Here is a 13841-nt window from a genome sequence, read left to right as displayed (position 1 = left end):
CGTGTATCCTCTTTCTGTGCTCATTGGAATCATTAGCAGGAGTTCAACAATAATTGCAATAGATTTTCATTCATTTCTAGTCATAACTGTTACTTGATTTAATGTGATACTGTTTTCTGCAAAAGTTATTAGATATAAAGACTGGGAAAATCCAACTGGCTATGTAAAGCACAGCTGAGTTTAGCCTCAAAAATAATCCCAGAATAAGGCTATTATGAGAATGCAGCCTTCTTATTTGGTGGGTAAATATATGTGCAAGTAATTCATGTCAGCAACGTCTGCACGTTGCTGCCACATTCACCAGGAGGATTAAAGCGGGTGAAGCCTGGGCCCCCTTGCCTTGTTCTCCGTGTTTTATAGCACCTATTACCTTCTAACATGCTATCTAATTAATTTGTTTCCTTTGCTTATCGTTTATCATCTAATATCTCCTCCTGGTGGAATGTGAGCTCTACAAGGGCAGAGATCTTTCTGATGATTCCCAAGAGCCTTGAACAGTGCCTGGCACATATTAAGTGCCCAATAAATGTTTGCTGAATGAATGAATGAACAAGAGGTCCCAGACAAGCCGGTGGGATCTCTGTCAGTTTCCTCCCTGTCACCAGAATGGTCAATGATGACAAACATCACAGAATCTGCAGCAGGAACTTTATGTGCCTTTGGTAATTCTTGAGTGTAAGCAGGTACCGGGGCACCCTACTGAGCACAAGCGTAGCCCCTGACTACTGTGCTCGTGTTCTAATCGCGTGCGCATCATTGGAGAACGGGAAACTCAGGGAAATGAGTCAAGATACGATGCCTGGGGGCCTTGGTAGCAGAGCATGGAGCAATGGTCATCCTCGTGATGGGAAAGGACTGATGTCAGCAAAACACGGTGCTTTGTCTGGGACGGTTCCAGCCTTGGGATGAACTTGGACCAGACTTAAGGTTCTTCCTAACTCATAATATCCCCGGATCCTCACTCCCTTCCTCCAGAAACCCCTATCCCAGGAAGCTTTTTGGTTTTCACCCATCCTTGCTGTCAGCTCTGATCCTTGAAACTCTCATTTAGCCAACTGCAGGCAATGATTTTCTGGTCTAACTGCAGACTAGGATGTATATACAAACACACAGAAGTGGGAGGCATGAGTGCCCTTTATACACACCTGATCACACAGAACAGATTGATGTTGGCATTGTACACTGAAAAGTCAATAAAAGTTGCCCGGGTTCCCCGGTCCAGCCAGCCGTTTTTCTTGAGGTTAGCAATCTGAGTGGCTGTTTCCTCTCTTGTTCTCGACAGATCCAGGTAATAACCAGCTCCGCTGTAAGTTGCGATCATTCCCCAGTGGCTGCTCCCATTCAAGTCTTTTTCACTTGTGTAGATCCAACTAATTCAAAGACAAAACGAACAGGTGAAAATCAGTGGAACACCTGGGGCAACTACGAAGACAGAGTACGTAACAAATAACGGTGAGTCTCATCGAGCTGGGTGATGTGCTTGCCACGGTGCTTTGTGTTTTCTGACATCATCCTCATAGAGCTATTCTGCCCATTTTAGGAATAAGGGCCCTGAGGCTTAGTGAGGTCAAGTCAGCCTCAGATCTTTTGAAGGTAGAGTCAGGAACCCACCCCAGGACAGTCTGCCTTCAGAGGCCTGTGCTGTTAGCCCTCAGTTTATATGGTTGCCTTTCAGGGTGACTTACTTAGGGACTAGCTGACCCTAGGCCCCCCAAAAATTGCAGCCAAGAGAGGTACGAGTTCATCAGGTGCCACGGTCAGCAGCTCAACTAAATAAGACTCCACACGGCATTTGGGAGCTTAACCCACAAACGTTTACAGGCTCTCAGGAACCAGATGCGTCTCTGGTATTAATGAGGATGGAAAGATGAACTAAGATCCTTTCTCTCCCCAATTTATAATAAGTGGGGAGAGGAAAGTTGTAATTAAACACCGAAAATACAAGGTATGTGATAAGAAGAACCAACAAAGAATCATAGAAAAATTGCTCGGGCCAAGCAGAGGGAAGCTAGCCTTCTTTGGAGGTTCAGCGATGATGGGAAAGATGAACCAGAGAAGGCTTTGGAAGAAGCCACGTTGAACCTAGGCTGTGAAAGGTAAGCAGGATTCAGACTTAGGCAGGTGGATGGGGAGGGTGTTTTTAAGCCTGAGCCAGGCGGGGCCGGAGAAGTACAAGGCATCCGCCAGTAGTTCGGTTTGGCGCCCATATGATGAAGGAGAGAAGGCTGAAAGGTGGACTCTGGTCAGATGGCGAGGGGGCAGGCGTGAAGGGGTCACCGAAGGGAAGGTCTCTGGGAGGCACAGAACGGGGTTACCTGGAGTGGTGAGGAAAGAGAGAGGACGCATGTGTGGAAGAGAGTTAACACAGCGGGTCCGAGACCGCCTCTCCTTAAAGCATTCAGGTTGGACTCGGCTGGCATCTGGAATTTCAGTGATAAACGGCTCCCTACACTGATATGAAACTTCCTCTGACCAGAAGGAGAGGCTCACAGTGCCTAGGCTTCTGTACAAACAAGGTGGCTCATGCCCACGCCTGCCTCCCTTCTGGGAGTCTGAGATTTGGGGATGTGCTGGCCGGAGCCTGCCTATGTAACCAGCACCCAGAAACACATGGGAGGCGCCAAGTCTCTGCTGAGCTTCTCGGACAGACAATGCTTCCTACATGTTGTCACAACTCGTCACTGGAGGAAGACGCATGTCTTGTGTGGCTCCACTGGGAGAGGACCTTTACAACCTGGCACCTGGTTCCCTCCAGACTTTGCCCCATGAGCCTGTCCCTTCCGCTGCTTTTGCGTATTTTCTTTCACTGTAGTAAAGCTCGGCCATGAATATATGCTGAATCCTGGGAGCCCTTCCAGAGAATCGCTGAACTCCGTGAGGCTGGTCCCAGGGACCCCGACACAGCTGAGTCAGCTGTCCTTGCAAGAACCGATGGGGCGTGAACTAGAGCAGTGAGCTGGGAAGGACAAGGGAGGGCCGAGACAGGGCCACGGAGGTGACTGTCAACAGAGCCTGGCACTGATCTGGAAGCTGGGGCAAGGGAGAGGGGGCTTCTGAAGAAAGACTCCAGTCTCTTTTTGGGTAATGCGAAGATGGTGGTGCCGTGAACAGAAGGAAGGACACATTCGACAAGAAAGTGATGAGTTCCGGGACTTCCCTGGGGGTCCCGTGGCTAAGACTCCGCGCTCCCAATGCAGGGGGCCCGGGTTCGATCCCTGGTCAGGGAACTAGACCCCACATGCCTCAACTAAGAGTTCGCATGCCGCAACTAATGATCCTGCACGTGGCAACGAAGATCCCGCGTGCTGCAACTAAGACCTGTCGCAGCAAAAAAAAAAAAAAAAAAAGACTCCGCGCTCCCAATGCAGGGGGCACGGGTTCGATCCCTAGTTGGGGAAACTAAGATCCCGCATGCCGCGTGGCATGGCCAAAAATAAACAAACAAACAAACAAACAAATAAATAATGAATGATAAAAAGCGACGAGCTCAGTTTGGGGCATATTGAATTATCGGAGCTGGTGGGACATACAGGTAGCATACACACTCATCTTCTATCAGACTCTGGCAGGACCTGGGATGGTTTAAATACACACAAGAACGATCCCTTCAGTAGCCTACCCTGTAGTGAAAATCACTTATAAGCGTCTTGGATGTTCTAGGCACTGTTCAAAGCTCTGGAAATACAGCAGTGAACAAAACAGAGTCCCTGCCCTCAAGAAGCTTGAATTCTGACGGGGAACTGAGGGCAGCAGGCAGCCACTCTAGCAACGTAATTAATATGGAAGAAGCAACGTGGCGTCATAAAAGAAACATGGGTTTTGGAGTCAAGCTGGTCCCATTTACTAGCAGTGATGTTTTTTCATCTATAAAATGGAGCTGATACCTATTTCAGAGTTGTTCTGTGAAAAGTAGATGAGATAATGCATGAATTCACTTCTTAGACAGCGTCTAGCATGGAACAGAGGCTGCATGAATCTCTCTTACCAATGGCATGAGATGAGATAAAATATTAGACAAGGTACCATAAGTTCAAGTGCAAACTTATGCTTTGCAGGAACTGGAAAAAGGAGCATTAGTGAGCAAAATCACTATCACAATCTGGAAAACATGTCTTTTGAGATTCAGTCTTTTTACTCTAAATCTTCGGATGTTTAGTAAGTTTGTTCCTTATGGGTCCAGGTACTAAAGAGGGTGTGTACTGGACGACAGACGAAGAATCTGGTTATGGAAAAGGTGTTCGTCCTCATTGCGCATTAACTAATCTGGATTCTGGTGTCTCAGTTCTCAAGAAAGGGATCTAGATGAACTGAAAGAATTAGTTTAGTGAAACTTAGAAGACAATTCTATCCACAGTGACTCACCCAGGGCCCGTGCCCCAAGATGTCCACCTTGGGACAACCCGAGAACTCTTCTCACTTTTTGTAATAATTCTAGAAATAAGGACTGTCCTCCCTTAATACACAGGATGTTTTAAGTATGTTGACAAAGAGCACCCAAAATCCCTGCAAATACACACAATGCAGACACGTACTCAAAATCAAAAACACACATTTGAGAAGGACAGCCTTTAAACCAGACAGAAGAACTGCCTCATGAGCTTATGATACACTTTAAGTAATTGTAGTGTGAACACAAATTTATTTCTAAGAGCTAATACAAAAGAATTTCTGTACCAGAAACCTTCCTAGTAACAACCTGGTGAACCATGTTACTGGATTTATAAAAATAGGATCCAGGCACCTTAAAAGAAACCCCTGAAGGTGAAGGTAGCTTCTTTCCTGTGGAGATATGGTCAGCCATTTAGCCTTCTGAAAAATAAGTATGCAGAAGCTGAAAGGGGGTAAAAAGTACAGAAAACTTGAGAAGCCAAAGTTTGGCCACGGCCTTAAATGCAGGCATTGAAGGCATCTTCTCCTTGGTGAAGGGGTTAGAGAACGAATGAATGAATGTCCGTGACAGCCCAGGGCCCCGAGCCACAGACACTTACGCGGTTCCATTTCTCGGACCGAATGGAGCCCTGTCTTCACTGCTGACAGAGTAGACATCATAGCACTCTTTAATCTCATCTCTCAAGTCCAGGGGGATGGAACAGGATCCGTTTCTGACTCTGAGTTGCCGTAGACGTGGTACCCCTAAGAGTAGGTTCTCGTAGTAGATGAAGCTTCGGTCGTCGCCTTCCGTTCTGTTGCTGGGTTGCATCTTCCAGTAGAGCCCGTCCAACAAAGCGCCTTCTGCAAACTGAAAGCAAAGGCATCATTTCTGAAAAACTCTCAGCTCAGAGGCTGCCTTACTCCTTCCTGGGATGTTTGTGTGACCAACAGTTTGGCAACTCTGTGAACAGGGTAGAGTGACAAGGGTGGGTTTTGTTGTCAGAGAGGCTGGACCCTGCTCCAGTCCTGCTCTGTCATCTCCTTGCTGGCTGTGAGGCCTCGAGCGTCTGCGTCTGTAATGCCTATCTTTTGTATGGTGGCTACACCTGGCACAGAATGGGCACTTCATACGTGGCGACTCTTGATTTCTACTCCAGGACTAAAGGCTGGGGAGAGGGTGCAGTTTGCAACGCATCCGTAACCATGATCAATTCCACTTTCCCTTAGTACAACAGCGTCCCACATAATCATGGTTCACCATCACTGGAGAGGAAAAGATGCTAGTTTTGAAAATCAGTCTGCTATCTGATGGACCTTGTAATTGTCTGGATTATTTTGTCATAGGGTGAATGAACTCTCTAACTTCTCATCCCCCCCTCCTTCCCTCCATTTTTAGAGTGTGGCATTCATTATCACAGAACTGTACACATGTGAGAAGTTTCTCATTAGTTTGCCTGTAGGAAAGACAGACCCAGCCATTTCTCAGGGTCTTATCCTTATCAGACAATCAATAGAGATGGAGTGATTTGCCCCCTTGAGGTGGAAAAGATTCATATTATACAAGTGTGGTTTTGGATGTCAAGTATTTTTAGGCATTATTTAGTATATTTAGGTTCTTGTGACCCAGTTCCTCTATCTTTAAAATCAACAGCACTGACCCCAGGGTTTACTAAGAATTTTAGCAAGTATTTCCCCAGAAGGAAGTAATCATTTCCTTTCCAATTTCCCTCCCCATTCTCTTAGATTCTGAACACATCTCCCAGATCAGTTTCGTATTTTTCCTATGGTATCCCTCATTGCTTATCCTCTAACCCTAATGTTGGAATTCGTGACAAGTTGGGGAGGGCTGGGTTGAATTTTACATTAGAGATCTTTGAAAGAATGTGCCTGCCTTGTATCAGGCACGGTTCTGGGGTACATTCCAACACCAGCAAAGAGACAAAAACAAAAAACGAAGCAAGACAACACAATGAAATTCCGCCCTCGTGGGCCTGAACTGAATTTACGAAGCTAAATGGACAATTTTCAAGAGCAAGAGGTCATCTGCAAATACCTTCCAGAAGTCTTCCACTGAAGAAAGAGTTTTAAAGTTAGTTTTCTCCGTTTTGGACACCGGGGTGTCCAGGAAGAGCTGGGACATGATCCGGGTATAGTAGTACACACTGGAGCTCATCATCCCATAGGTCACTGGAAGACAGAAAGGGCCAAATGAACTCTGCCAGGGATCCTGCACACGCACTCACACGATCCCGGCGGACGGGCAGACAGCCATCCCGCCTCCCTTCCCTGCATCGTTGTTCCAGGATCCCTCCCCAGCTCTCTGGCTTACACAAGAAATGAATTAACACTGGCTTCCATGAAACAAAACTGGCTTACCACTGAGCACCGGATTAAGATCAGGTGCCCCCTCCTTGCCACTTGGGACCCCAAGACGCCCTTCGACTTCGCCTCCCACCACCTCCCGGAGCACCCTCCCTGCCCGAGAGCCCTACGCCCCAGCAGACGCCACGCCGAGCCCCACGTTCTCCGGCTGTGCGCCTGCCGCCCCCTCTGCCTACGACGGCGTGGGCAGCCCACTCTCGTCTTGTTCCCACATCAACTCCCCATTCTCGTGTGCCCTGCTCTGCACCCTGAGGCTGACCGCTGCAGACTGACTGGACTCCCCTGTCTTCTGGTTTCCGGTGCATTCAGCCCACAGGAGGCCACACAGGAGACCTGACGGCCCGAGGAGAGAGAGAGCTGGGTTTGTTCTCCCTGCTCCCACGCCCTCACTGCCTGGGTGCAGTTTGCCGGGGACCCTCTAACGGTGGCCACCGCTGCTGGGGGCATCTCTTCTCCCCCAGCCACACCAGGTTCACACCACGCCATTCCCTGCCCTTGTCCCTCCAGGCCCGGAGGTGGGAACCTTGCCCAAGAGCCTCGTGTCCCCTCGTTGGCTCCTATAACCCTGCCGCCACACCTCCGTAAACGGTCCTTTCGCTGAACTCCCACAATTGCCGCTGTGAGTCTCCCATCTCTTTCCTTCTGGGATGCTGACTAACAGACACATCTGCCTCCCAGCCACCTACCAGCTGTTGCGTGGCACACTCTAAACTCAAGCCACACCCCTGACGTGAAGACCTGCCGATCTTACCAGCCCATTCTGAATGGTCCTGGAGAAAGGTGGGGCGATCACGTACAGGCTCAGCAGGTCACAGGAGATCAGGCTTTGAGTCTGGGTCATGCCTCTTACTTGCTGTATGAGCTGTACAAGTTGCTCAGACTCTCTAAGCTTTAGTTGCCTCTTCTGTAAGGAGTAATTAGCTATCTCATGGGAGTTTTTGGTGCTTAAAAATATATATAACTAAATGGGACTTCCCTGGTGGTTCAGTGGTTAAGAATCCGCCTTCCAACGGAGGGGAGGCAGGTTCGAACCCTGGTCGGGGAACTAAGATCCCACATGCCGCGGGGCAACGAAGCCCGCACGCTGCAACTACTGAGCCCGCGTGCTCCGGAACCTGTGTGCCACAACTAGAGAGCCCGTGTGCCACAAAGCAGAGCCCACACACCGCAACAAAGACCCAGCACAGCCAAAATTAAAAATAAATAAAGGGAAAGAAGAGGCAGAACAGCATTTCTTAAAAAAAAAACAAAACTAAAAATTATCCAATACAGTGGCTGACACTTAAATGTCCAATAATGGTGGTTCTTCCTCCTTAACCAGATCGCTACAACGTTATCTATTAAAAATTTCAGCACTTTAACGAGTGCTGTCTTAATGCCGAACTCTAATGATTGCAGGTATCATACGCTTTGATACCTACAATTAGATGACAAAACACTTCAAGAGGAAGGAAATACTTCCTTTTATGCTTCTTTTGACCACAGAGGTTTTATAGGTCTTTCGATCACAGTTCTCAACACCCAGCAAGCAATGACTACTTAGCTGATTCTGTAATAATCTTCAGGCAGCATACAATGCATTTTAAAACCTCATAATAAGTGATTTGGGGATTACATCTTTCCTTCACCTAGTCCCCTTCCCTACTCAAACATCACAGAGAATTAAGATTAAAAGAGAGGAGTGGATAATAGTGATCCAAACACAAGCGTGTCTGTGAGGCATCTCGAGCAGTCAGTCAGTGAAGCAATAAACACACACGACCACGTGGCTCGTGTGCCGCATCTAGAGGGGAAGGGACCTCTTCCAGTCCTCACAGTTAGGTTCCATCACCTGTCATCCTATGACCCACTAATTAGGACAACAACACTCCTCTTCCAGTGTTACATAACCTGTCACCTCTTAAGACTGCATCGGACTGGAGTTCAGGGTTTGGACTTTTAATCCATTGATGGGACAAGGTGTTACACATGAAGATGCGCAAGATGTGATCTCTGGGGCTTCCCTGGTGGCGCAGTGGTTGAGAGTCCGCCTGCCGATGCAGGGGACGCGGGTTCGTGCCCCGGTCTGGGAAGATCCCACATGCCGCGGAGCAGCTGGGCCCGTGAGCCATGGCCGCTGAGCCTGCGCGTCCGGAGCCTGTGCTCCGCAGCGGGAGAGGCCGCAACAGTGAGAGGCCCGTGGACCGCAAAAAAAAAAAAAAAAAAAAAAAAAAAAAAAAGATGTGATCTCTGTCCTCAAGAAGAGGTGCTCACGGTGTCCCCAGGGGGAGCACTGCCTACCAGCTCCCACAGAGGGGTGGACAAGGTACGATGTGTTCTGCAAAGGCCTTCTTCAGATCCAAAGCTGATATCATGCTAAAGAGGGGTCGTGAAGGCTCCCCAAAGCCGACTAAATGATTATTACATTGATTTTTGGAATTAATTTGAAATTAGAATTTTCTTTGGATTGGCTGGTTAATGTAGATCACTCTTAAATTTTTTTACCTGTGGGGTTTTTTTGGTTGTTGAAAAAGAATTATGACAAATTATTTAAATTTTTTGATTTATAAATATGCAATATGTATGTATTTTAGCCACTGATTTTAAAATGCATCTCCTTTATTGTCCTGTACTTTTAATACTGATTGCTTTTGAAATTCTCAGGACCTGTATGGAATTTGAGAACTTCGCTGAAAGGGAAGGGGTACATCCTCTTGGCTATGCAGTGCCACCTGCTGGACATCCAGAGAAACAATGCCACCTAGTGGTTGAAGGGGATGACGATTCTAACACCTTCAGTCAGCTAACGTTAACTCCGTCCCTCCCTTGCGCCAGGCAGTGGGCTGGTCCAAGGGATATCTTCAAGTGACAGCTCCACACACTCCAGGGGTCAGCTGCATCATGAGTCCAGCTAGGCTGGAGCTAAAGGACCCCCCGGGATTTGAAATCAGAACGATTTGGGTTTGAGTTTAAGATTTCCTTCACCCTTAAGTCAGCCTCCGTGTTCATAATTGTGGGTCTCGGTATCTTGGGATCTTGGACAAGTATTTAATTTTTCTGAGCCTGAGTTTCACTATCTAGAAAATGGGAATAATAACATCTAAGGCTTTTGTGTAGTTCACTGGGAGAAATGTTATGTGAACACAGATTTTGCATACTGTTAAATGCAATAGAAATGTAAGACTGTTACATCGTTTCTCCTTTCAGTCCCTGATGGGCAAAGCCCACTTGGAAGGTAACATACACTCTTTAAATGAACTGAATTGTAAAGAAGAAAGCTACATCATGAAATAACCATAAACGAGTATCAGAAAAGAGAGGAAAATATTTTAAAAATATAAGGTAAAGGACACGTATATCCTATGTGCATATATTTTTTTTCTGCTATTTAGTCCTCGTCTTAACTCTCAGATTCGCTTTTCTATGAAATAAGCCAGAAAAGAAAACATTATCACAGCATCACCAACTAATCAGCATGTAAACTAACTAAAGCTGTCTTAAAACATGGTCTCGGACTTCCCTGGTGGTGCAGTGGTTAAGAGTCTGCCTGCCGATGCAGGGGACACGGGTTCGTGCCCCGGTCCGGGAAGATCCCACATGCCGCGGAGCGGCTGGGCCCGTGAGCCATGGCCGCTGAGCCTGCGCGTCTGGAGCCTGTGCTCCGCAACGGGAGAGGCCACAGCAGTGAGAGGCCTGCGTACCACAAAAAAAAACAAAAACAAACCAAAAAACATGGTCTCATTTAAAAATAGGCTACAGACACCATTTTCTTCTTAATATGGCTGAAAAAATATAGGCTTAAATACTAAAAACTATATAAAGGGGACTGCGCTGTATAAACTCCAGATCAGTGGAATAAAAAGCAAAGAAAAAATTTCCAATGTAACAAAAAGAAGAAGAGAAATGAAAAATACCAAGAAAGTGTAAAAGAGAGGAAAAAATAAGATGGCAGAAATCTGACAAAAGCATGAAATGTAAAGAGCTTAAACTTACCAGATCATAGTCTTAAATATTGGTTAAAAAATTTAAAAATGTATCTTTAGAATTTTTATGAGACCCATTCAAAATGAAGTTAAAAATAAAGGAATGAGAAGATATATATTAGATATACAAAAGGTGTTAAGTGGTATTGCAATCATCTGACAAAGGAGATTATAAGGTGAGTACTGAGTTAAAGAAAAAGATGATCTTTTATTGATAAATGATACTTTACACAATGATATAACTAGAATGAACTTTTATGTATTGAATAACAATATCAAGATATATAAAGCAACGTCTTCTAGTAATAGAAGGAGAATTACCAAAACCACAATAACACTTAGAAACAAATTTACATCTCTCAAATCTTTGACAGAGAAAGAAGATAAAAATGATCTCGGGACATTAGGGGTTTTATAATAGAACATACGACTTAATGTATTACATAGATATCAAACTTTATACTGTATCAGAAGGGATCACTCACATTCTTTTTCAAGGTTTGGGGAGAGGCATTCATGGGGGTGATGTTAATAGTAAACCAGATAGAGAACGTGAGCAAAGCATGTTTGGATGGACAGGGTGAGTCCAGGTTGAGAAATGTTAAGGATGCCCCTGAGATGCACCGGTGGAGAGGTCCAGTAAAAGCTGGCACAAGATTCGTGGTCCATGAGAGGTCGGGAGGAACTTGGGAGCGCCAGTGTACAGGACCAGCTGAAGCTGCAGGGAAGATCCCTTGAAGAGAAAGGCAAAGACCCAGTCACAGAAAATCGTCTGTCTAAACACATCTCAGAAAGAAAAAAATGAAGAAAGTGAATAGAGTAAGGAGGGATACAGGAAGAGAGGGAGTCACAGAAGCCAAAGAGGGAAGTTTGTGGAATGCCAAATGTCTCATTTGGGACCAAATGAGAGAGAAAGGCTAAAAGGAGCCCATAAAATTTGGCAATTAAGACGTCCCTGGTGACCTGGGTGAGGGCCTTTCAGGAGGCAGAGTGTGGCTGCAGAATAAACCAGAGAGGTGCATTAAAATTATTAACACGCCCAAATATTTTAATGCAGCTTTGGTTAAAATTCAAAGGTAAGTGACAAGTTGTGATGGAAATCTTTGAGGGATAGAGGTTGTCAACACAAGTGCTTTTGTGAATGCCTGCCTGTATTAAGTAGTGTAATTTTTTTTTTAAAACAAGAGAGAAAAGCATGTAATATTTACATAGAAGTTACCACGAAGAAATAAAGAGAAGGCTATGCACGTGGAGTAAAGGCCATGTTTAAAGTAATATTTATATATGAATATACATTTCTTGTTATTGTAGTTTTTTTTTTTTTTTTTTTGTGGTACGCGGGCCTCTCACCGCTGTGGCCCCTCCCGTTGCGGAGCACAGGCTCTGGACGCGCAGGCCCAGCGGCCATGGCTCACAGGCCCAGCTGCTCCGCAGCACGTGGGATCCTCCCGGACCGGGGCACGAACCTGCGTCCCCTGCATCAGCAGGTGGACTCCCAACCACTGCGCCACCAGGGAAGCCCGTTATTGTAGTTTTTGTCCAGTACTGAAAAGGTCAGAGAGCTTTCCAGCCATAGTTGGTCTTTAGCAGTTACTTCCCATGGACTGTAGCCTGTGAACTTAAGACTGCACGTGAATGCAGAAAGAGTCATGTACCAAAATGTTCATTGCAGCTCTATTTACAGTAGCCAGGAGATGGAAGCAACCTAAGTGTCCATCATCGGATGAATGGATAAAGAAGATGTGGCACATATATACAATGGAATATTACTCAGCCATAAAAAGAAACGAAATTGAGTTATTTGTAGTGAGGTGGATGGACCTAGAGTCTGTCATACAGAGTGAAGTCAGAAAGAGAAAGACAAATACCGTATGCTAACACATATATATGGAAGCTAAAAAACAAAACAAACAAACAAACAAAAATGGTCATGAAGAACCTAGGGGCAAGACGGGAATAAAGACGCAGCTTAGGTGTACTGATATTTATGAGAATATCAGAACCAGTTTATGTTTGTGGTTTTGGGAAAAATTATTTGTGCTGGGGAGAATGTTGTGGAGGTGAGGGGAATTGAGTTGGGGGTTATTTTCTCATTTTTTTGGTACATTTGGAAGAGTGACAATAAATGCATCCCCTTAAAAAAAAAAGGGAGGGACTCTGATAAACTGGAGGGAGTTTCTATCAGATGGGTTGTTCAAAGGCATGTCTCCAATCACATGATCAACAGCTAAGGGAACTGGAAAGGTTTAACCTAGAGAAGACTTGGAGGAGATTGAACGTCTGTCTCCAAACTTCTGACACGCTAAACTGGAGGAGAGACATGGGAAAGGTCCCTGGTATTAGGCTGGCTTAGAGAGTAAAACTAAGACGGGAAGGTAGATGAGGACAGACTTTGGTTTTGCATAAGGAAGAACTTTCTAACACAGCCATAGAAAAATAAAATGAACTATTTCGAAGGAGTCAGTCCCTTAACCTGGAACTCTTGCCCAACTGGAGGCAGGATGACTGACCTTTTGGGAAGGATGTTGCAGGGGGGAGTTTTAGCATTCAGTGGAGGTTTGATCCACGACTGCCAAGATTCCTTCTTACACAGAGATTCTACAATATTTTGAAAAAAAAACTTTGCCTATGTAAAAAATGTAGCTGATATAAGAAGCAAAAATGTGATTAGTGTGAAAAAGAACAAAAAGCATAAAAATTCTAAAATAAACAAGAAAACGCTAGTTAGTTATGTGACAAGCTTGTTTCCTAAAACTCTAGCTACTCAGTTTATCTGGCCTAGTTCCCAAAGCTGGTCAGTGCATCTGAAAATTCACTTCTCTGGGCCACATCTGGAAGGCTTTGATTTAGTAGATCCAGGCAAACTACAATTATAAAAGAAATTCTCTTGGTGATTCTGATGTTTAGGCAATTTTGGGGAACAATGAAATTTTAGACATATAGGAGCACCTATATTTTGCATAAAATCTGTGTATGAATGTATGTGTCATGCTTGAAAAAAATTAGTAATAATAATGATTCTAATCTACCTGTTAAAATTTAAGGCCACTGAAGTTTAATATTTAAGCACCATTTCTACACTGGAAGCAAACTTCACTTCAGCATTTACTCTAAGTTCTAACAGCT

The 13841-nt window shown here is 45.3% G+C and overlaps 1 protein-coding gene across 2 annotated transcripts in view; it reads right to left on the bottom strand.

Annotated features, from left to right (window-relative positions):
• The window catches only part of PKD2 (polycystin 2, transient receptor potential cation channel), a gene marked incomplete at its 5' end in the record, with an annotated part of 48738 nt that overhangs the window by 25237 nt on the left and 9660 nt on the right, over positions 1 to 13841 (bottom strand). For both annotated transcript variants that reach the window (XM_082653120.1, XM_082653121.1), the window contains 3 exons: positions 1146 to 1370; positions 4989 to 5239; positions 6425 to 6558. In XM_082653120.1, coding sequence (XP_082509246.1) covers positions 1146 to 1370; positions 4989 to 5239; positions 6425 to 6558 — 610 coding nt within the window. The remainder of the gene's footprint in view (positions 1 to 1145; positions 1371 to 4988; positions 5240 to 6424; positions 6559 to 13841) is intronic.

Source organism: Grampus griseus (genome assembly GCF_964374135.1).
Source record: "Grampus griseus genome assembly, chromosome: 4".
NCBI lineage: Eukaryota > Metazoa > Chordata > Mammalia > Artiodactyla > Delphinidae > Grampus > Grampus griseus.
The sequence above is the reverse complement of the archived record's forward strand: the minus strand, read 5'-3'. Positions and strand labels throughout refer to the sequence as shown.